General features: G+C 37.9%; 1 protein-coding gene across 2 annotated transcripts in view; it reads left to right on the plus strand.

Annotated features, from left to right (window-relative positions):
• Nucleotides 1–23,106, plus strand: part of MBTD1 (mbt domain containing 1) — a 70,789-nt gene extending 47,683 nt beyond the window's left edge. For both annotated transcript variants that reach the window (XM_054976809.1, XM_054976810.1), the window contains exons 15-16: nucleotides 646–723; nucleotides 18,513–23,106. In XM_054976809.1, the coding sequence (XP_054832784.1) occupies nucleotides 646–723; nucleotides 18,513–18,631 (197 nt within the window). In that variant the 3' untranslated portion in view covers nucleotides 18,632–23,106. The remainder of the gene's footprint in view (nucleotides 1–645; nucleotides 724–18,512) is intronic.
• Nucleotides 23,107–23,340: the final 234 nt, after the last annotated feature.

The following is a 23,340-nucleotide window of genomic DNA, read 5'->3' on the forward strand; positions in this document are numbered from 1 at the left end:
GGAGAGTGATATAAACCACTCCCTTTGGGGAGATAAGGCAGGGTATAAATGAAGTAAATAAATGAGTCATGTTGAAGACTAGAAGAAGACTCTGAGGAGATATAAAAGTTCAGAGGCAAAGGGACTGAGGGAAGAGTTTCTTCTAGTTTGTCCTTCCTCTGTTAATATTTATCACTTTTTAATCACTTAACTGAATTTTTCATTGTCTTCGACTTCAGTTTTCTGTATATGCTTACATTCCCAATGAAAACAGGATTATATTGTTACAGGCTGATTAAGGTGGATGTTTCAGTTATAAGAGTTGTATGATTACATAAAAAGGCAAAACTCAAAATGGACCAACTAGTATGTACATGTGGTAACTCATTTGCTGTGTCAGTACGCCAGCAAAAGAATTCTTATTTTTTTTTAAACCATGTTATTTCCTGTTTGGTCAGAAAATGAATGCTTTAATACTGCCCCATTTGAAAAATCAGTGGGGAAATGTCAGCAGTGTCAGCTGATTTAGTACTAAAATTATATTGAGTATGATTGCCTGCATATACTTTCCCTCCACAAAGAAATGTATTTCCTAGTACAGTCTACTCTGAAGTATGCCATGCCTTGCAATAGCTGTGCTAAAATAGATGTTTTTTAAAATTTCAGCATCGAGAGATAACCAGTCAAGTTCATCGAAGCAGAAGAAAAAGTCAAAGTCACAACAGTACAAAGGACACAAAAAAAGTGGGTAATAAAGTGGTGTGTGTGTACACCAGCTTACTGCTGTTTTAAATGCTGTTTCCTGGTGAAATAGTTCAATCTTTAAAGCACATTATGGCATGTAAATGAACTGAGAATTATATTTTTGTAGTACAAAGTAAATGAAAATGAAGATAATAGTTTAAATGTTCTGATATTTTTAGCAACGTTTGTTGCATTTTCCACTTAATATCATGATACTCAGTTTTATGCCCTTTCATATAACCTTTTTTGTTTTAGAAATGAGAGGTATAATCTTAATCTCTTGTTCAACAAAATAAGGAAGGTGATATATTTTCTTCAGTTGTCCATAGAACTACATAACTGTCTTCAACATTATGTACAACCTTGTCTAATTCAAAGTAGAAAAATGTGTACTTTTTTAAAGGCTGCTGAATTGGATAAGAAGCTTAATACAGAAACTCAGGTTTGAAGAAATTGTGCTTGAAAAGGAGACTAGAAGAGGATGTTGAGACAAACATTCACCCATTTAATATCACGCTAGTTCATCTGTTTTGCTCAGTGTGATCTTTCTATCACTACTTGCTCCAAGAGCACTTTTGTAATATTTATAGTGGCCAACAATTAATATATGGAGTCTCATCTATGAGTGATCTGAAGAATATTCGAAATGACACTTGGCATAGAAAACGATTATGAAAATATACCCTTTATGCCAGCCAGATGAGACTTTATGTTTTGAATATACGTGTGTTAGGGTGGAGGCATTACTTTTTAATGGCATAGCTCAGTCTTTGTGGCATTTAAGTGTCTAAATCTATACACTATATAAATCTGAAGTGAACTGAGACTCATAAAGTGCCCCTGGAGGCACCTGATTTTTTCCTAAGAAAGCTTTGTGATAAGAGGTTCTTATGAGAAACTGAAATACGTTTTTGACTGAAGATGTCAAGAAATGAAGTTATCACCTGCAAAAAACCGGGAAGCAGTTCTATCCGTAGCAATGGCCCAATGAGTGTGCAGATTTCATCTGCATTATTCTTGCATATGTGGGCTGCCACCTAGGATCTTCTTGTTGAAACTGTCTAGTCTGTAGTTACTAAGTCCAAAAAACAGTGGCAGATCTTGCCTTTTCTGTCTTGAAGATGCGAGGTTATGAAGTATTCCGTTCTACATGCTTCTAAAGCATTTACTATCTCTTGAGGGCCATTAAGAGTATTTAATATAACAAAATTAATCATCACAACTGTATTTTGAGTAAACAACTCAGGTTAATCACCACATCAATTGCAATTGTTAGAATTCTTCTAGTAGGCTTATTTCAAAAAGTTCCCCATCAAAGATCATAAGCATAAGTCTTTTTCTAATGTCCTCTTCTTCTACTTTTTCATAAAAGTATCATGTAGAGCCAGGGATATAGTAGGAAGCATTGCAATGAATATTGTGATACTTTACATCTAGAAACTAGAGTAGTGCTAAGCCTAAATACAGTCTTAACAGACTTTGAATAGTTGTGGCTGAGATTTGCCATCCAGTTTACTAGATTCTGTTTGTGTGCAGCTGGTAAGATTTGATGAACCAGCTATTTTTAATCTGGAAAAAGATTTGTTTTAAAAAAATGAAATATTTAAGGAACTGTTTTCACTTGCTCCTGAAAATAAAGTGGCCTTTATGTACTAAAAGAGATAATTTTATGTGGATTCATCCTACAATGCTGCTGTAGCATTAAATGGCACTAAAAAGCATTTAGAACAGAACATGTGCAGAGAGAGAGAGAGTTATACCCCTATAGTGGCAAGACTTTGAGAAGATCCCATGGAAGTATCTGTAATAATTAAGAAAGACCCTAAAACTGACACAATAGACATAAAATAAGTTGAGTGTTACGGCAAACATCTTTAACTGTAAATTCAGTTGTTAGTGAAACACATTCATTACTTTAGGAAGTAGTGGCATTCCATTTGTTGAAGATGCTGGGGCAAAGTATACTTTTCTGAATGCAACTGCAAAATAAAAGACTTTGGGTCCTTCTTATTAGATATAGTCTTAGAAAGCAAGTGGTACAAAAGTTTTTAACTTGAGCCAAAGCACACCAGGGTTGAGTTGTTTTCTTTAAAGAAAAATCTGATCTCTTAAGGAAAAGAGTGCCCTTGGGGCATTGCAGAGTACTTTCCCCTCTCTAGTGGATTGCCATAACCAATACCCACACACCTGTAATTAAGGGTGAGTGACTATATAGTATGACTCAATAAAATGAGCCAAGTTGCCTGTCATGTTTAGAAATTGAGTATTAGGTAGCCCAGTGATACAAATTCACAAGGAAGTGCTGTGAACAGAACATTGGCAACAACGTAACAATGCGGTCCTAAGCAGAGTTGAACCATTCCAAATCCACTGACTTTAGTGGACTTAGGGGGAGTGTTGCTCTGTTTAGGACTGCACTATTACCTGTTGATACTTGGGGACAAAAAAAGAACTGTTAATCATTTCAGCAGGCCGGAGGTTCAATTTGTAGTGCAAGGTGGAAATTGGTCTAATCAATTCCCAATTATGTGTGACCTCCTGCACTCCAGCACAGCAATCATTAGAGTAAGCGCTCAAGAAACTGTACCAGCAAGCCCTTTCCAGTTGAACCCCTCAAGAGACTGCCCTAGCAACCCCTTTCCAATTGAACTCAGAAGCTTGTATGTCTAAGGAAAGAGAAGGCCCAGCTCACCTTATTTCTTTTCCACTTGGTGGCATACCAGTTAGAAAACTTGTGCATCAGTCTGCTGCCAGAAGAGAAGTAGTGTACTTTTGCTGTATTTTAACAATTTTTAGTAGAGTAAAACAAATACATTGAGACTATGCAAGACTTATTATTTAACTCATAATGGTTTGGCAATCTAGCCATTATCATATGTGAAATACATTCACATATATTTACTAAATCTTTGGTGCTTTTAGTAAAGAGTCTAGAATCCTTCAGGTTGATGGACTTTTTGGATATCTGTGGTGGATGTAGGAGACCGTTACCCAAGTTCCAGTCCCATTATCTGGCCTTCCCACCAATTTTAACCTTGGTAAACTGCTACCATCTAGCTTTTCCAAACAGCTTAAATGGCTTCTTAACCTTCTCTCACAGAAATAGTTTGTGCTGTTCTGCTTATGTTAGTGCATTGCATAAACTGACAATATGCCAAAGACCACAGGCACAGAATTGTAGTTAAAAAGTCAAACTAGGTTTTATTACAAAGGAAATTAAAGATTATCTGGGATTTAATGGTTAAAAAGGAACAAATCAAATGATAAATGTAAAAACTAGAAAAATACAGATTTTTTTATGCACAATTCCCCCCCCCCCCCAAAAAAAACATTGCATATTTACTATGACGAGGTTTCAGATTGACTTGGTTTTGAGAAATCCTTTGTTCAAACTGTTTTGATATGTAGATAGCTATATACTGTCCTCAGAAAGGAGGATCTTTTTCTAGCTCATGAGCTCTGGAATCTTTCCAGGAAAAAAGAATGAGCAGACATGTATCCCTTAAGAAAGGCATCTTTATGTCTTCTGCATTTGTTCCCTGGGATTGAAAGTATGTTTAACCAAAACAGATAAAGACTTCTTCAGCCAGTAAAATGAATTGGCCAGCTTCTCAGAAGTATGATAGATAAGAGTATCAAATATCATGCAGTGTAGGAAAATATCTTATCTGGCATCTGTGACCTAAGAATGCATTTCTGACTACCTGGATGAAATAGGATTCTTCTATAAGAAATCAATTGTATAAGCTTTAGATATCCAGCCTAGATAGGCTGTTTCTGTTGCATCTTGTTTTGATCTCCAACTTGATGGATTCTGAAATGTCTAGTTTTCATGAGTTCCAGCAAAAAAAAAATGTGAAAATGTGAGTGCAGTTTGTAATCAACTGAAAAATCAGATATAGAGGTGATATTTTCATAATTTACCTTTTTATAGCATACAGCCCAGTTTACTACTCACCTGTTTTGCCTTTCTCTCATGCTAGTTCATTAGAAACTACTGAAAATTCTGAATCAAAATATGAAGCTCTTCCATGTGCAGTTGAAGTGGTGTACAAATTGGAATAATTATGGGAAGTTGTACACAAAATTAGATAAGTGCACTGTTGGAGACACTGGGAGACCAGACCACGTAATTGATCATTACAACATCATCCTTAGTATTCACATAAGCTCATTATTAATGCTGTCCTAGTTATCATTTTATGCATTTTCAAAATTGCAAGGCTAAAAGAAAGCTTAATAACTAAGCCAAGAATGCTGTACTTGCCATTCTTTCTATCTTCTGTGGTTAAATTCTTTTAAGTGAAGATTCCTCTGATTTTTCTGGGACAAAGATGTTTAATTCATTCCAAGTCTGTAATATGGGAACTCCAGGGCAGCAACATTCTAAACAGTCCCTTGTTTCAGACTCTTCAGTGGTCTGTCCTACTGTGTCATCTCGCAGTTGTCCCTTGGACTCACCCCCTGTCCTAGGCTGAGCATACCTTACTTTCTTCATTCACAAATGGCCTGTCTTGCCTCTTGGATCTCATAGTACTGTACTGCAGTTTGATAATGAAGAATGAACAAAATTCTTAATTGCTTCTGCGCGTAAGTGTAGCACCCATTATGTGGATTGCTGGCCAAGAGCTCAGAGGTGGAAGCCAAGCAACTGATTTACTTCACACTGTGTGATGGTTTCTTACTCTACTGATGTTTTTAAGTCCAGCAAAAATGCTGCGATGTTTGTTTTTCTTCCATTAAAGATTGCTTTGTCTTACAATAGATGAGGAATTTCATATCTCTTCACTTAAATGCCTACCAGCCTTATTCTCAAATCATGCTTGAAATATTTGATAACTTTTTGAAAACGATAGCAGTGGTTTTCAAAATCTGCCTGAAAAATACAGTTAGCTGTTGAACATTGCAAATGATGATCTTAAAAACCTTTCTGACCCTCTAAAGAGTGGTGATGTCAATCTGAAGTCTTAAAACCTTTGCTTTTTATAGCATGACTTTGTAGTAGAAAGCAATGGCAAAAATGAATAGAGACAATTTGGAGAACGTCTTTAATGTTTAAATTAGCACCAGTACAAAATCCTGTATATCTTGCTTCAAGAAGTTATGAACCAAAGCATCTGGATTAACACACAATAGTGGCTTCTTACTTGAATACTTAAACTTATAAAGGGAATTTTCATTTTACATTTTCTTAATGTCTTCACTTACTAGGAATTCAGTGGAGACACATGGTTTGATGGGTTCAGGATTTCCATACTTATTTATTCTGGTACAGTTTACCACAGAAACCATTATGTCATTCTTACACACTTTTAAGTAATGTACCCAGTGCTATTGTTTGGCATTTTTACTTTTGTGAACAGATTATCATCTGTTTTGTCTTTAATCAGGTCTTGCTGTTTGCACAGCAGAGAAGATAGGGTATGACCTTTCATGAAGAGTAGATAGTGTCTTCTCATGCACTGTAGAACATTTCAAAATCATTCATGGTTTACAAAAATGAGTTTTGAATGGATAGGCCTTGTAACAGAGAAGAGATGAATTCCTCATATGTCTGTCTCACTCTTTCATAACAAGCAAGGAGTAGTATTACTAAGTTCTCTATTAAGTTTCTCTACATTTCTGACAATGTTCTAAAGATAGTCAGAGCAATAGGCTGTAAATTTCAAAACAAGTAATCTATGGACTGTCATCCCTGTGACTCTTATAGATGGTGGCATGTAATATAACCTTCAGTAAATTACAGCACTCTTTGCTTTCTTCTTGATTTTAAGAAGCTATTAATTGAGGATTCTCTTGTTTGTCTCTAATCAAAACTCATATGAGCGTTTTTTTCTTTAACTAAACTACAGTTTCAGTCCTATGTCTGTTGGTAATGACAAAGAAAAGGGGCTGCACCAAGGCAAAACGAAGATGAAGAAACAATTGGAATCTTTAATAATTGTACAACCCCTACACATTTCACATGCAGCTTCGTCAGCGGGAATCTTCTCGATTTTTTAGAATCCGGAAGATTCCCCCTGATGAAGCTGCATGTGAAACACATAGGGGTTGTACAGTTATTAAAGATTCCTTCCCTCTCAAGTTCAACCAATTGTCTCTTCATCTTTGTGTTGGTTCATGACCCGGATTCTTAGCCTCAGTTTATTTAAGAATGACATGGCGACAAGTTTAGTGTTAGTAGTGTAATTCAATTTAACACAGCCTCCTTACATGCATAACCAGAAAAGCACAGACTATAACATTAAAGATAACGTTTAAGCAACATATGGTCAAATTCTTTTTACTTTAAATTCAGTGCTGCCTTGGGTTAATTTTTGTGATGTTTGAAAGCATTGTTTCCATTGTCTCTGAGTGGCTGTTCCCTATTTTTAAAAGGGTAGCTTCCCAGAGCCAGTTGAGCATATTCTGTATGCTTATCAAGAGACAAGTGCTTGCAGACCAGTTCTCTGTTTCTGCTTCACTAAACAAACTTGGGATGGAGTTATCAAATGAGAAATCTCTCTGGTTTTCAGGTTTTACGCAAATTAGCATGCATTTGTTTACAGAAGAGTAAAATCATAAGCTGGGAGAAGACTATAAATTGATTTTTTTCCACTTTTACCTTGAACTATTTCCCCTGATAAGTTAGTTTATTAATGTTTGCGATCAAGTTACACACTGAAATAATCATTAAAGCATGTGGTGCCCTTTGAGGGCAACTCATACTGTAAGAAACTAGTAGAATATTAGTACTGTGTCATCCGCTACCAGCCTTACCTATCAATAGAATTCATTGAAATTTTAGATATAAACAGAGATGTCCATCAATCAGATGAACATCAACTGAAGCCATTCTCAGTAGGTCATTAGTCTTGAGTTGCCTTAATGCACTGTTATCTTAAGTGTTTACTTCAGTTTGACTTGATGTTTAGAGAGGAAGATGCCAATTGGGAAGAAGCCTGTCAGTTTGTCGAGCGTCCCCATGACAGGCGGGGTACGGAGGAGCTTCTCTGGTGATGAAGAGTTGACTCCTCCTCAGTATCGAACCCTTCCAGCACAGACAGCCCCGGAGGCCTGCCAGCCTCCCAGGACTAGCAGAGAATTCAGTCCCAGCCTCAAAACAGGTAATTGGTCATGCAAAAAAAAAAATCTATTACGGAGGGCAAAGTTGACTGAGGACCAAGTGTGGTCAGGCATGAAACGTGCTGACTCATTGCCTCCCTCACTTTCCATTAAAAATAGAAAGAACATTCATTTCCTCTGGTTATGCATCAGCCCATCTCATTGAATTAATCATAAGTGTTGAGTCCCTTTTTATCTTGCTTCAGAATCTTATGCAAGGATTTTGGTGACTTGGATATGATTCTTCTATACCATATTTATAAATCAACAAACCATGCTAAAAAGGGGAAAATAGAGGTGCTTTTCAGTTAACTTACTAAAATGGTGAAACAAACAACAGTTAATGCTGTTCTTTTAACGCTTGGATATCAGGTCCAAACAGATCATTAATTGCACTGAAACTTCAGGCAGAAAATCTGTTTTGGAAGTTTTTCAGAAATGCAGGTGCAATCATTTTAAACCTAAATGTGTTTTCACATTTAATTTTCACATAAAAAGAAAACCTAAAAGACTCTTGGGACTTTTGAAAATATTCTCTCTTTGGCCTTAGCCCCCAAATAAGTCTGTGTTCTAATTTGTGTTTTTTTAAAAAATAAACATATAACCATGAGAAACAAAGAGAAAATAGAAATGTACCAAAATGAAATGTTGAGATAGTCAAGAAAAAGGGATTGCATTGAACATCACTTAAGGAGGTTAATACAAATTATTTAAAGCTGATACAGATGTCGTCTTTCAGATGTAGGAGAACTAGATGATATTATGGAGTGTATTTGATAAAAGTGTTTAGTGTAGACAAGTGCTTAGCAAAAATTGCAATATCTTAAAATATTGCTTATCAATCCAAGTCAGAGTGTTACTTGCATACAATGCACTTCCCTAGCCATAAATGCTTTCCAGTCACTTTAGCAGAGGGGCAGCTGCACAAGGGCAAGTGGACTGTGACTCGGTGGTAGAGCATATGGTTGCTATGCAGAAGGCCCCAGATTCAGTCCCTGGCATCTCCCTTTGAAAGCAGCAGGTAGTAGGTGATATGAGAGACCTTTGCCCTAGACCTTAGAAAGCTACTGCCAGAGTAGACAATACTGACCTTAGTGGTCTGATTCAGAATAAGGCAGCTTCATGTGCTCATGTAAGCAGAGTTGTAATCATTTCCAAGATAAGTCATTGCTAATTCCCCTTCCAACTATGCACGTTTGTTTAAGTTTCATATGGCTCTTTGGCTAAATACTTAAAAGTGAGGTTATTAAAGATCCCTAGGACAGTTCATAAAATAGGTACACTAAGTACTGGGGTTGTAAATTAGATACGCAGCCAGACTTTCGTTTTATGTTGAGTTGACAGTAAATTCAACCTTCCATGGATTTTGAAGCCCTTTCTGGGTGGAACCAGCTTCAGATTTGGGGATGGGGGGGACATAGCAGAATCCATAAAGGGTTCTGTTTGAGGAAGTCCCTTGGTCCATAAGGGGTTCTGTTTGAGGAAGTCCCTTGCCATCTACAGAGCTTGTTCGGGGCAAAATGATGCTATGTGCCACTGACAATATGGCTGTGTTCCAGCGCCAAAAGGCCTCTCTGCACAGGCTACTGCCTGGGTGGCACAGATCAGGCTCGGCCGGCTGCCCCCAAACAGTAATCCAGGCATATTGCAGAGAATACCTAAATTGCACCATGCAGGTTGCTCTACATATGGAGACTCTAGTTATGCTGTTGGAGCAAACGAAGGCTAACAGAAGTCCTGAAATTCCATGGAGGTGAATGCCTGGTATGGGGCACATTCATTCATCCATGGAATTCTTTCATATCCAATCCTGGTTTTAACCTTCCCAACTTCTTGGGTAGTTTACATAATCACGGATAAGAGAAAATGCTTGACACCTGTCAGAGGCTTTCTCACGAGCAGGAATAACGTATCTCTTTTTTCCAGTAAGCATGTTGAAGACATCCACCCTGTTTCAAATAACAGTAATCAGAAACGTAAATCCAGATCATTATACATTCTCATTTTCCGTCATCCTAACATCTTTACCGGTGCATTGCTGACTGATAAGTTATTTTGCTACTTTAACAGCTTCCTGAACTATTTGTGGTATTGGTTTTATTTTTAAATGGTAATATCTAAAATGTAAAATTGTTGTATTTCAGCCCTGAAAATGTATAACTTTGTCAATTTTCTTGAGATCCTGTAGAATATGTAGTTCCATTTTCAGACTAGTTCCATTTTCAGTATATCTTTTGTTCTATATCTTCCCATAGCAAAAGGGTCATACTGATTTTAATTAGCGGATTGACTGCAAGCATGAAGGGAACTTCTACGCCTTCTGTCAGTGTACTTTCTCCTCTTCCATTGCTATGCTTATTAGATTTGTTTAACTTCTGTATACTGTTTTCCTCTGAAGAGTTCAAGGCTACTTACAATGGTGTTCCCTGGTGGTTCCTCCATCTCTGAACTCATGATATCAAGATCTGCTTGATTTGAGGCGAGGCTTCTTCTGTCTTATGCCTTCACACCATGCCCGTTATGTCTGTAAGACAGACAGATGTTAAAGGTGCATAATTAGATAGCAACAAAATTCTTTGAGCTTGACCACCCAAAAGGAAGGGGAAGGAACATATTTGGTATGGAAAGGGTCCTGTGTGGTTGGGTTGCATCAGAGGCAAATGTCTTTTCCTGTAAAAATGGAGCAAATGGGAGAAAAGCTCTCCTGGGTGGGGAGACAGTATGCGAGAGAGTCTACTTGACAGAAGCATTGGAGCACAATTCCAGCCTCTCCATTCTCCATGTAAGTGCTGTTTCTTTTTCTTGGTCATCTGAACCTAGTAACCCTAATTAGATTTCCCCTTGCTGAAATAGGCAGCACTGAAATAGGTTATGAAATATTTTCCCTAGAGTAAGGGTAGGATCCAGACTAGATGTTTCTGCAGGTGTGGAAGAACTTCATCCCATTAAGTGTGATTTTTCCCATCTTCCCTCTAATGCAGGACCCTAAAAGGCCTCCTGAATTCTAGGAACAGAAGTGGGGCATTTGGGCCTGCTGCATTAGAATGGAGATGGTAAAATTATGCTCCACAGATGGAAGTACTTGCGCCTGCAGAACGGTCTAGTCTGGTTTCAAGCCCCAGATTCAAATGGGACCATTTTCGTGAGCAATAGAACTTGATTATTATGGATGATATCTTTTAAGTAATTAAATTCAGTAACTTATTTGCCTCCCTGTCACTACACAGATAGGTGATTTAAAAATGCTGGTTTCCCCCTGAAACCATTGTCAGCTGAAGTGGGTCATGGACAAGGAGAGAAACGTTGCAGGATGTTTAGGAGAAGGCTGTATTTTTAAAAAAAACCTCTTGGGTAAGCATTTGGATGTTGGCCATTTATCACCTAATGACACCAGTTGCAATGTATGTGTGTTTGGTACAGCACCTATATAAGAACCCATATTTTTGTCTTTATTTAGTGTGAAATTAGAGCTCATTGACATGAGGAAGACATGTTGCAAAAGTATGAAAGTACTTTCATTGCAGGAAATCCCATCTTCTTTGATCAAAGTGATGGTTACTCTTCAATATTACAAACGGAGTTGGATCAAAAGTACTATGAGCAGATCTTGTGCCAGGGACTTCCCCCTTTCCAGTGCTCTTGCTGGCCCCCCTGAAATTTTCCTTCAGGGATCCTCACAAACATACGATAAAAGGTCTGCAGTGGGAAGAGTGAACTGGCAAGGTTGCCTCCTGTCCTTAGCCAACAAAAGTACTGGCATAAGTACTGTTACGACAGTGAGGGAGTACCTCTGTGGATCCAGTCCATAGCGATTAAATTGTTGTCCTGTATAATGGCAGTATCAATGCATCACACAGTCTTTCACCAGCTACAGACTTGCTAGAACAAGCTCTTTGACACATTATTGACTTGTTGGAAGAGTTCCCGTACCCCAGTGTAAGTACTACTCCTTTTCTTCAGTTATCCTTTGCTAATTTAGTGAAATCTGAAATAAAAAATACATGAAAGTGGGACTTAACTTTAAAGTTTAGACAACTGTATTCCTCATTTTGCAATATATACCAATCGTGACTCATTCGTGTTAAACAGCTTTAATGTGGTACAGCTACATCACTAGTGAAGTTACTGTCTGGTAAATGATCAGGAATTCAGAGGTCTACCTAAACTGAGTTTTCCCTCAAACCCACTTAACCTTCAAAATCTTGGGTCCTACTCAGCCACAGGACTTCACTGAGTTTTGATACAAACTAAGCTTATTGTTTTCCAAACTTCTTCCTAACGGCTTCCTTCATTGAAGAGAACACAAGTTGAACTGTGGTAGAGGAGAAGAGGATATGTACTGGTAATGGTCATGAATGTGATAATTGAATGACCTTGAAATGCTGAGCAAATTTATGATTATGACAAAAAAAAAACCCCAACCCCTGTGTATGTTAATGTTTGAAGTGGGCACCATGGTTTGAGACATTGGTTCCTGGATATCTTGTGCCCTGAGCTCTAGCTTCATATGATCCCCTAGAGCTCAAATAGCACAGTTCTTAGTTGCGTTCCTGCCATGGCCTTGGAAAAAGTTTAGTGTTGCCCCGAGCCACAATCTAGAAATTTACTATGCTCAAGGGTCTTTAAAAGTGCCTTGCAGTTGATGTGACTTAACTGCTGTTGTGAAATAAAGCCCTGTAGCCTCGAAATCCAGCCGCTGCCAGTCTGGGTTAAGCATGAAGAAGAATGAAGCAGGTGGGGCACTCTCCCGCAGGGTCCTGTTTGAAAATCCTCTGCTGCTGCGTATGTCAGTTACCCTCTGTATCTGATCCTCCCTTAGGCTCCTTCCTCTTTTCTTGGTAATGTGTGGCTTTCAGGGTAGTGGCTGAACTAGTACAGTGTTGCCAAGATGTGGGTTATACATATGCAGCCTCACTACAGGGAAGTGAGAAGGATTGGGCTGTTACGGTGAAGTCTGGAGCTCTTGTGGGCAGACAAAAAGAAAGGGAGTCTGTTTTAATCTGATGGAACTGAGGCAATGCATGGCTATGTTAGGAAAAAAAGGTTGCATCGGCTACATAGATTTGCATTTTGTTGAATATATATACTTCTCATGTCCACTTTGTAATACATGAATTTTTTAAAAATGTGCTTAGCAGCGGAATGTGTGGCAATGAGGAAGATGATATAGAACCATACTAAGAGAGAAATCAAGTGGCCTGTTTAGTAACATTTCAAGTAGCATCAGGTTGTACTTTGAAACTATACCACAACAGACTCCTTTGTACTTTTAAAAAAGAAATTTGTGCCAATGTTTGTAATGTAAGCTGCCATACTGGATTAAAACAAAGGTCAGCTGAATTTGCCACCTTGTCATCGAGAATAGCAACTAATGGATGCTTCAGAAGAAGCATACAAGATAAACAGTGTAATCTGTTCCTTTTTCTCCAGTCTTTGAATTACTCCCTCCCCACGCACACCAGCGTTTTAGTGATTTGATCATCAGTCATTTGGATTATATGGATATTGTACTTATTAAATTTTGGCAGTTTCTTATTCTGCACCTTGCATAGTTAAATTTTAACTATTTTCAGGTTGTTGTCATGATCATTATTTTATATCCCACTTTTAACTGAGAAGAGATGGCCTTAAACTTATCTGAACTGGATTTGTTTTCCGTGCATTGAGTTCTGAATTCTAATACATCATCTGTAATATCCCAAGTTTTAAAGTTTGCTGCCTGAAATCATAATTCTTGCTGGTAGAAATGTATGGATAAGGAGAAACTGCAAAGTTCCCAGAAAGGTTCTCACACCATACAGTCAATGTTCAATATTTGAATGTATATGCCGGAAAGGTCAAAATATTCTGTATATTCAATATATTCAATGAATGAACATTAACAGTTATTTACGATTATACATCATCAGTACAAAGAATTACAACAAGCCAGTGAGTATTTCTTTGTACTGATGACGTATAATCATAAATAATTGTTAATGTTCCTTCATTGAATATATTGAATATACAGAATATTTTGACCTTTCTGGCATATACATTCAGATACTGAGCATTGACTTTGTGGTGTGAGAACCTTTCTGGGAGCTTTGCAGTTTCTCCTTGTGGTATACTCCCAGTTTCTTGCCCTTTGGTTTTGTGTAGAAATTTATTGATGTCAAATGTCATGAACATTTAGTAACATAATGAGCTCTCAGGTCCTCACTCTGGAACCTTTTACAAGTTGTATTTATAAATGTTTCTGTTTTGCTGGATTTCCCATCCCGGTGCTTTGGAAAGGAAGCCAAATGAAAACCAAAATTCAGTATAAAATCAATAAATATCAATTAACCCATTAAATACTTAAATGTAATACTAAACAAAATTGCTAGTGAAATCTACATAAAACATTGTGCAGTGCTTCTGGCAAAACTTACAGCCGTGGCTTTAGTGCACAATCAAGGAAAAGATGTTCTACAGTCCTAAGGGAACCACACTTTTCCTCTGTGCTATCATAGTGATTTGATTTTGCTATAGTTAAGGATACGCTCACAGTTGCTGAATATATGATTCAGAGTAATTATATCCTTCTTGTCTAGTGGGAGTACACAGTGTTGAACTGTAAAGGACGGTGTGCATGTTTAAATATGCCTCCATGATGTTTCAAGACAGAATTACTTACATTCTGAAAACCAACGTATCAGGAAAATTGACATTGCTGAATGGCTCTTTAAAATTATGATGAGTAATGTGAAGAATACAATCTTAAGATTTTGAAGTAGGACTTTGTTGGTTTAAGTTGAAGCATGAGAGCTGTGGCTGAAACAGTGTGCAAGTGGTGAAACCAGCTATCCTTTAAGGAGCTCTTGCAAACCACCCAGCTTAGCATGGGACAGATTCCTGTACAATGTATAAGCTGCCATTTTTGCGTTTAGACAGATATTTGTTCACATACAAACATGTTAAATTAGGGAAAAAACTTGGCAGAAGCTATTGTTGTAAAGCCCTGGGAACCGTGGGTGACAGTAGTAGCACAGCATGCCTTCTGAGGAGGTAAAGAAAAACTTGACCAGTTGCTCTCTCTGGAGAAATAAATACAGGAGCCCAGTAATGTAATCCGAAGCAGAACTCTAAGCCCATGGCTTTAGGTGGGTGTAACTTTGAATTTTTGTGTAGGCCTGGACAGAGGACAAAGGGTAGAGGAAGAGGGAGGGACAAGGCTTAGGGAACGTGACTTATCAAGTGAAACATATAAGATCTTGCTAGGAGTTTAATAAAACCTTATTTTTTTCCTGTAGCTGAAACTGCAAAATGGAAAGGTAGGCTGTATGCAGCTTGATCGGCCACAGGTTATGCAGGGCTGCCCTAGAAAAGAAGATGGGAAGAGAATTATTAGCCTGGGTTTTTTTTGTTTCTGTTTTAAAGGTAGAATAGCCAATATAACAATCTTCCCCCTTCTGGTGCAGCATGGAATTCTGCTGCTGGAGCTTAGTGGAGCCTCAGGCCTTGTGGGGAGGGTAAACAACCAGAAGAGACACCACAGGTAGATACGCTATAAAAGAATCAATGAGTCAACATCTGGTTTAGTCGTCATGTGTAATTCTTCAAACGAATCAAAGTGCTCATGTGCAATAAATAATCATAAATACTAAAAGGATATCCTCTCCATATAACCATCATGAATATACAATCATAATTACAATCATAACCAAAATTCTCTACTGGTCACAAAATACAATTAATGTTTGTACTGTCTCCCTTATTTACAGACCATACAAATGAACCCAGCAGCTCTCAGTGTTTTTCTATAGAATAAATGCTACAGTTTACAATCCGTTTTGCAGGTTCACACTTCTCTCTTTTTGTTTTGCAGGGTCATGGTGCATTAAAATCTATAGCTCTGGGCCATTGCGTAGCAGTAAGGCTGCTTTAGCAGGTGTGGAGTCCTGCGTGAAAGGCTATATTCTAGTTCTAGTGGTCCCATTTTAAGAAAGATGCAAAAAAAGGAGAGAGAGCAAAATTTTATGTAGTCTAGAAAGCAATACATGTGTAGAGACCTGAAGTGCTTATTTAGTCTAAATAAATGTTTCCAGTCATAAAGGAAAAGCTGAACTGTGGCAGGTCATTGGACTAAATGACCCAGTTGGATCATTTAGTTTTCCTGCTGTATTGAAGTTGAAAGTATTAATCATAAAAATAGTGCTTTTGGGTCTGAGCATCAAGCCTAGTGGCCTGTTTTATGCCTAATTGTTACTGGTGTGCTAAATCTGTGGGCTGGATCCAATGCAGCATTACCAAGGATGCAAGGACTTCTGCCCATAAAGTGCTATGTTCTCAGCTCCTCTCCATCACAGCAGCCTGAAATGCCCCCCAAATCCAGTTCCTGTGGGGGCAGAGTACCCTGGAACAGGATTTCAGGCTGCTGCAGGAGTGGGGAGCCAAGGAAGTCATACTCCACAAGTGGGGGTTCTGATGCCTCGGGAAGCACTGCACTGGATCGAACCCTATGTTCAGCTAGTCCCTCTTCAGACTCCAGGTACAGACTTATATGAATCAAATGCTTCTTCATGCAAAAAAAGTAATTACATATCAAAAACATTAATGCAATGTTAATGTTTTAAAAGGTTTTAGCCAGCTTTTAATATGCTAGTCTTTTGTATTGGTTAACTTTTTTGCATGGAAGTGGGTATGGCTGAGACAAAAGGTTGACCAAGCACAAACGAGACTAGACAGTCTCCAGATCCAGCTTCTTTAATTGTTTGGATTAAAATATTAAGAAAATCCAGTTTTCCCCTTGGCTTGAATTAAAGAGCTCCTTTCCCTGTCACTAGTTCCCAGCCTCTGCCAATATGGGAGTCACCCTTAAGTACAAGATGCATGGTCTAAGCGTAGTCCCTGGAAGCTAGGCACAGGTTTATGACTTCCTTAAACAAACAAACAAAAATTACACCTATGTTAATGATTTATGAATATTTGTGTTTGCTGAGCCATGCTCCTTATTTAATGTACAGTGTTCCAGCCTTTTGGAAACCTGTAAATGTATTATTTTGGTAAAAAGATTACAGTATTGGTAATCTGGATTGTATGTGTATTTTGCAGCATTCCCACATGAATTTAGTGAAGCAGCTCTTAATATCCTAGCTGTTAACTTCCTCAAAAATTGGCTGTCAACCTGAAAGGAAGATCCTTCCTTGTTTGTACTTTTGATGCTTTCATCTATTGAGGTAGAAGGTATTGTGACAATCAAATTGGGGATAGGTGCCACGTCAACAGAGACGTTCCTTCCTATGTATGAGAAGGAGCCTTTAATAAAGTAGTGTCTACTACGATAGGTGTGTTTATCCCAAAGAGAGAACATGCTTCCCTCCCCTGTTCAGAACATGCTTATCTATGGTTGTTGTGGGTTTTCCGGGCTGTATTGCCGTGGTCTTGGCCAAGACCACGGCAATACAGCCCGGAAAACCCACAACAACCATCGTTCTCCGGCCGTGAAAGCCTTCGACAATACATGCTTATCTAATTTATGGGTTGAAACTTGTGAATCTGTTCCACTGGGGAGGGTGTTTTCCTATAGTGGAAGGAGTCTTCCCTTCATAACTGAGGCTCTTGCATCAGAGAGAGACTCCTTGCACTGGAGGAAAATATCTCCACAAGTAGAATGGATACATGCTATCCAATCCACATAATTTAATCAGGTTTAATAGATATACCATTAATTAACTAAAGAGTCTTTACTTGTCTAACACCCTTGCTTAATAGATCTTATTTGCTGACAGTCCTGTAGTGACAATCTCAGCTTCTTATGGTTTACCACCTAAATTCTGACTAAGCAAAATAGGGGCAATCATAAAGGATAAATTCCTTCTTTCGTACCTTGGCCCCCAACTATAATCCTTGAATATCAGATATGAGAATCATTGTGTGGTTTTAGTAAGTGCTGGACTTCAACTCAAACAAAATCTCGGTTCAGAGTCATGCTTCTGGTAAGAACTGATTGTGTGGTTTGGAGGCAAATAACTGTCAACCTCATTTTCCCAATCTGTCCCATTCAAGTAGTGGTGAATGAATGAGTGTGTGGGCAAATATGATGACTGTAAAGCACTTGATGTTTTGAAAACTGCTGTGGAAATTGCAAATGATAGCATATTTAGGTTGATGCTTGGATAATGATACTGCAGTGGATCTTTTTGCCAAGAGTATTCCAGCAACAGGATCTTTTTGGACCCACCTTCAGCTCTCCCTTAGCCACTTAACTGTTTCATTCTTTTCGATCATCAAAGCCAGAATGCATTTCTCCCCAAAGATTCCCATGAGACATTGTGGATCATGGTGACGAGGATTCTGTAGACTGCGCAAAGTAAATATCTCTAAAATTACGTGATAGAAATTACTTTAGAATCCTTATAGTATCTTTGTGTACATTTTTTTCTTTTTTTCTGATCACATTTTCAGCTTCAATCCACCAACATAGTGCTTTGGGTGTTTTTCAGTATGCATACTGAATTTGAATTTTAGCTTTCCAGCATCAGATTTGCGGCAAATATTTTCTTGCTTACAAAAGTAGCATCCAAAGCTTTTTCTGCATACTGAACAATAGAACTCCAATTTTTGATGCCATGTTTGTAAGCAAAAAAATGTAAGCCAGTGTCATCTTATGTTCCCGATGTCGTCCTGTGTTCATCGATTTTAACCTCCTTTTTCACGTTTAGTGTCTTCACTGCAGCTGAAGGAGGAGTTACTAGATGGAGAAGAATACAACTTTCTTCAAGGATCATCTGATCAGGAAAGCAATGGGTCCGCCAGCCACTACATCAAACAAGAACCGTAAGGGGCAGATTTGAAACCCGTACAAAAAAGCCTTTCTTCAAGACTGACATTCCCATTCGGAGGATATAATTGGATAGCTTCTACTAAGGGCACTTTGCTTATTGCAGATAAGATTTCAATTGAGAATTTTTGGAGGGCAAGGAACTATTTTAGTGAAAAAAGATTTTTCAATTTATTACAAAAAAAATGACACTTTTGTGTTGTATTTGAAGCTTTTGAAATAATTTTTGTAATATTTTCAAGTTCAGATTGTGCATTGTTAAAAAAAATGAAACTAATTTTTGGTAAGAATTAAAAGCTTAATTAGCGGGATTGCAGGAAACCCTTTGAGGAAGAGGAGTGGTAGTATAGGTGAAAACACAAGTGAACTGTCATAACAAGTGAACCTTCTGGTACAAGCTGGGAGATTCTGAATTTTAAAGCTACACAATTCATGCCCTGTCCTTTCCATAGTGAAATCATGAAATCAAAACCTTAGTGTGATGAAAACATGCCCAAATAAGTTGGAAGAGAGTCTGAACAGAAAGTGACAACATGCTTGTAATCCACCTGTTGCATCAAGTTCTCATCCAGTCTCTATTGAGGTCAGTGACTAGATACAGCTACTTTCTAGTTTACATTTTGCATTCTTGGGATATTCAAGCAAACAATCCGCAAAGTGTCAAAGGGTTTCAAAATGTCAAGGGTTTCAAGATTTTAAAATGGAAATCAGTTTGGGAGTTCTGTCTTATGCAAGTAAAGGAAGATAGACTATACTTGAAAGGCCCTGTGATGCCGAAACATCTACAGTTTCGCTTTTCGTCTTACCAGAAGACACAGGTGAAGAAACGAGGAATGCAGAGTGGGAAAGCAGAAGTCTGCGTCTGGACATGGCATTTCGCTTTCTCATATGGAAGAGCTTTTTTGCTTGTACTAAATTAAACTGGTTTGCTTGAAGATTGTATTTGGACCTGGTTTTAGGCATCCTGTTTTCTTCAGCTTGGCTGCTGATACAGATTTAAATCAACAAGAATTTGTTGTGACTGGTGTGGCTAAAATGCAAGAATGCTGAATTACCTAGAATCTTTTCTCAGAGTTAAATCTGGATTTCATCAGATGATTTCAGTCATGGAATTGAACATGCTGACATTTCCACTCTGCAGTGTTGTGACAGGATGATGTTGTCAAGAGTTGCTTTTACCAGTAAGGTTCATTAACTAAACTCTCAGGAATTAACTGCTTATGTTCTGTAAAGTGCTTCTGGGTCATAGCAGGTCCTATTTAGAGCAGTATAACTTGTCACATTCTTTACTCTAGGATAGGATTTAGAAGGAATTATTGGTATTGATTAACCTCTACAACCTTTAAGCCTACGACTAGCAACCCACAAAAGCCCCAGACACATTTTTTGGCATATAATTGTTTTGAATTTTTAAAAACGCATAGAAAGTTGAAAACCAGCAATTTGATTCTTTTCGTAATTATCTTGCTCTGTTGTAGGGTATATACCATTGGTGATATGCAAAGGTTTATCACATTCTATGCAAGAGGGGATAATGATGTAAAAATTTGTAGTAACTGCTGGAAGTAAATTTTTTCTGTATAGTATAGGAATGTATCAGAACAGTTTCTAATCATTTTTCCATATAGCTGGGCCATTTTTGACAACTGCTTCATGTATACATATTTTAAAAACTGATTTTGGATGTCAAATACTTGTAAATTTAGGAAATAATTAGGTATTCTATATCCTTAAAAAGATTAGAGTTATGATCTAGAGAAGAGGGGGATCTCTGGGTCTAGCTTGGCCTTCTTTTTTTCTTCTGAGCAGCATGCTACCCCACCCTGTCCTTTAAAGCTCCAGTTGTATTTTAAACTTCTCCAGTTTGCAGAATGGCTTATAAACAGCACCCGAGGGCAGCTCTCTGGAGGGGAGAAGCTGAAAGTTCTGTTGTGTGCAGACATAAAGAAGTTCACTGGGTCACAGCCAATATTTGAAAAGTAATAGTCAAAACAGTTTGACCGACCTCTTCTAGTAATGTTACTTTACATTTACTTCTTTAAAGCCAGTGTCTCTCCCCCCCCCCCCCAAACAAGAATAACCCATGTCATCTGAGTTATCCAGATTTTGGGATAGAATGACCTAACAGATACACAGTCCTGAGCAAATACTAACCAAGACCTGGTAGTGATCCACTATTCTGCCCATTTGGTGGCAAGATTCTGTCAACCTGAGCCACACATAATCAACGTAGTAAGCTATGCAGGACTAGCAGAATCAAGAACATAGTGCTCAAGGGTAGAATGTTTTCCACATGATGTTATGTGGTCAAACTCTGAAAGATTTAGACTAGCGCTTGTATTTCTTCTGATTTTAGTAGGGACCACTTGTATGCATAATACTGCTTAATGTGAGAAAGATGTAGAACAAGGCCTGTAGTAACCTGGCCTACCCATGCAGACAAATAAGTTGATAGAATGGGTTGTACCACTGCAGGAGAGTGGATAATTTTTTAAAAGTCTCTGTACATTCATAATTTCCTGTAAGCAGAGACCAGCACAGCATAAGAAAAGACTAAAATAGAAATTTTCTCCCTGATGTGCTAGGTTCTTTTAAAAAATTATTTTCAGGGAGTCTGAAAATGCGGGAATTCTAAAAAACTGATTCCCCCTGTCTGCATCCAGTCACCTCAAGATTCTGCCACCACATTCTGCTGCACTTGTGGAACAGGTCATAGTACCCATTGTTACAAGGAAAAGAAAGCTACAGTGTAAGCTTGAATTTGTGTATAAAAAGATTCTTGTATGGACATAAAATTTGAACTTGAGCTTGAACCAATACACCCAGCTGGAGTTGCCACTTATTTTCCTGGGCATGCTTCGTATCTTTTTAGCAGCCACGTAGTAGACAGAAATTAAGCAGACGCATCACTGCACATTTCTCCTTGGAAGCCTCACCTGTTGAATTTCTGCCAGTTAAGTGGCTCTTTTAAGGCATATAACCTTTGACAGAAATATAAGTGGCAACCCTACTTCTACCTCGGTTGAATATGGCAGCTGCTGGAAAATCCATAGCCAGCCTCATTCCCTACCACGTCAGCCCAGAAAGTGAGCCTGAAACATTCAAAATAGCCTGCTGGACCAGGTCATGCTGTGGGATGGTAACCTTGATTAATGCACTGTTGCTAGTCCTCAGGTTTCTAGAGGTGACTGTACATAGTGAAAGGAAAATGGTCCCAGTAGTCGGAGGTGAGTATAGTGTGTATTAGGTCATATTGGTGACACTGTCAAATCGTCCTCCACCCCCAATTTCTTTCTGTGGGCAGGATTTTACATCCTGAGATATATGTGCATATATAAAAGAAAATTAAATTTTAGAATCTCTTCTTTTTCAACTTGTTTCTGATTTGAATGCCATGCAACTATCTTGAATGAGTCTCCGTTAAAGATTAGTTGAATAAGAATCTTTTCTTTTTTGTTACTTCATTTTTGATTCTGCGCAACATTTACTCGTGGCCTCATAACACAGCTGATCACTGGGAGACAGTAAGCTTTTCTTTGTGCAAGTTTAATTGCTTTTGCTATGCATGTAATTGGGTATAATGTAGCTCTAAGAACATTCTTTTACTGTGAACTGATGTACGCAAACAAATTGGGACGGTGTTGGGAGGTGGGGGTTTTGGTCAGGGGTTTGAGGCCTGTACTGATGCTGTAAGGGTTAGCAAATATCAGTAGATGGCATGTGGCAGGATTTTCTACGCAAGAGGGCACTGTAGACAAGATAAACTGTGTTACAAGTGCTCCTTCTTTGCACTGCTCAGAATCTTAGCTGACCCTTTTAAAGTTTCTTTTCAAATTTCCTTACTGAATCTGAGTAAAGCAAAAGCAGTTATCATTTTCTTGTTCTATTGATACTAACACGGGTTTCAGTGTGTGTTTGTTTTTATTGTCGTCATTTTTATGTGATGTGAACACCCTCTCCCATCCATATTTGTATTATGGTGCTAATATATTTGGTAACAATCCTTTATTGGAAAGGGATTAAAACTGTGATTAAATTGAAATTTGTTTCTTTTTAATTTTCATATTTAAGTACAGTCTCAGCCATTTATAAAAAAAGAAAAGAGAGAAAAAACCAACAACTTTTGCCCAGGGAAAACTGTATCCAGGCAGAAGTTTTTTAAAAAATTAAATAGGGTTTTTACATCATTTCTGTATGTATTTGATATATAGATCAATATCTGTATAAATTCAAACTTTTATTTTCTTGGTAATGTGTGTGGTCAAATGGGAGCGTTTTAAAACCTCTAATGAAATGTACATAACTCAGTGAAAAATGCTTTTGAAGAAATTAATGTTACTTTCATTTTTACCAGACTGCAGATTTTCAAGCATGGATGTGAAAAAGCATTAAAATTATAACTTTGTGTACAAGATGAAAATAATTCACTAAATTTGCCTTTTTTACACAAAATAAAAAATGTTAAAGAAAAAACAGATGGATTGACTTTTTTTTAATGTCAGGAATACACTGCAAGGAGGGGGTGTACAGGGGTTGCAAAGTATATTGAACCCTTTGGAAATAACTAAATGAAGATGCTTTCATTTTTTGTACTTCAATTAATTCAGTAAATTGTAGTTCTGTTACTAACCCAGCATAATGGGAGTACAGCCCTCTTGATATGTACAGTTGCCATGTATGAACATGTTTACCATGAGCGTAATATATCT

This window comes from Eublepharis macularius, chromosome 4 (genome assembly GCF_028583425.1).
Source record: "Eublepharis macularius isolate TG4126 chromosome 4, MPM_Emac_v1.0, whole genome shotgun sequence".
NCBI lineage: Eukaryota > Metazoa > Chordata > Lepidosauria > Squamata > Eublepharidae > Eublepharis > Eublepharis macularius.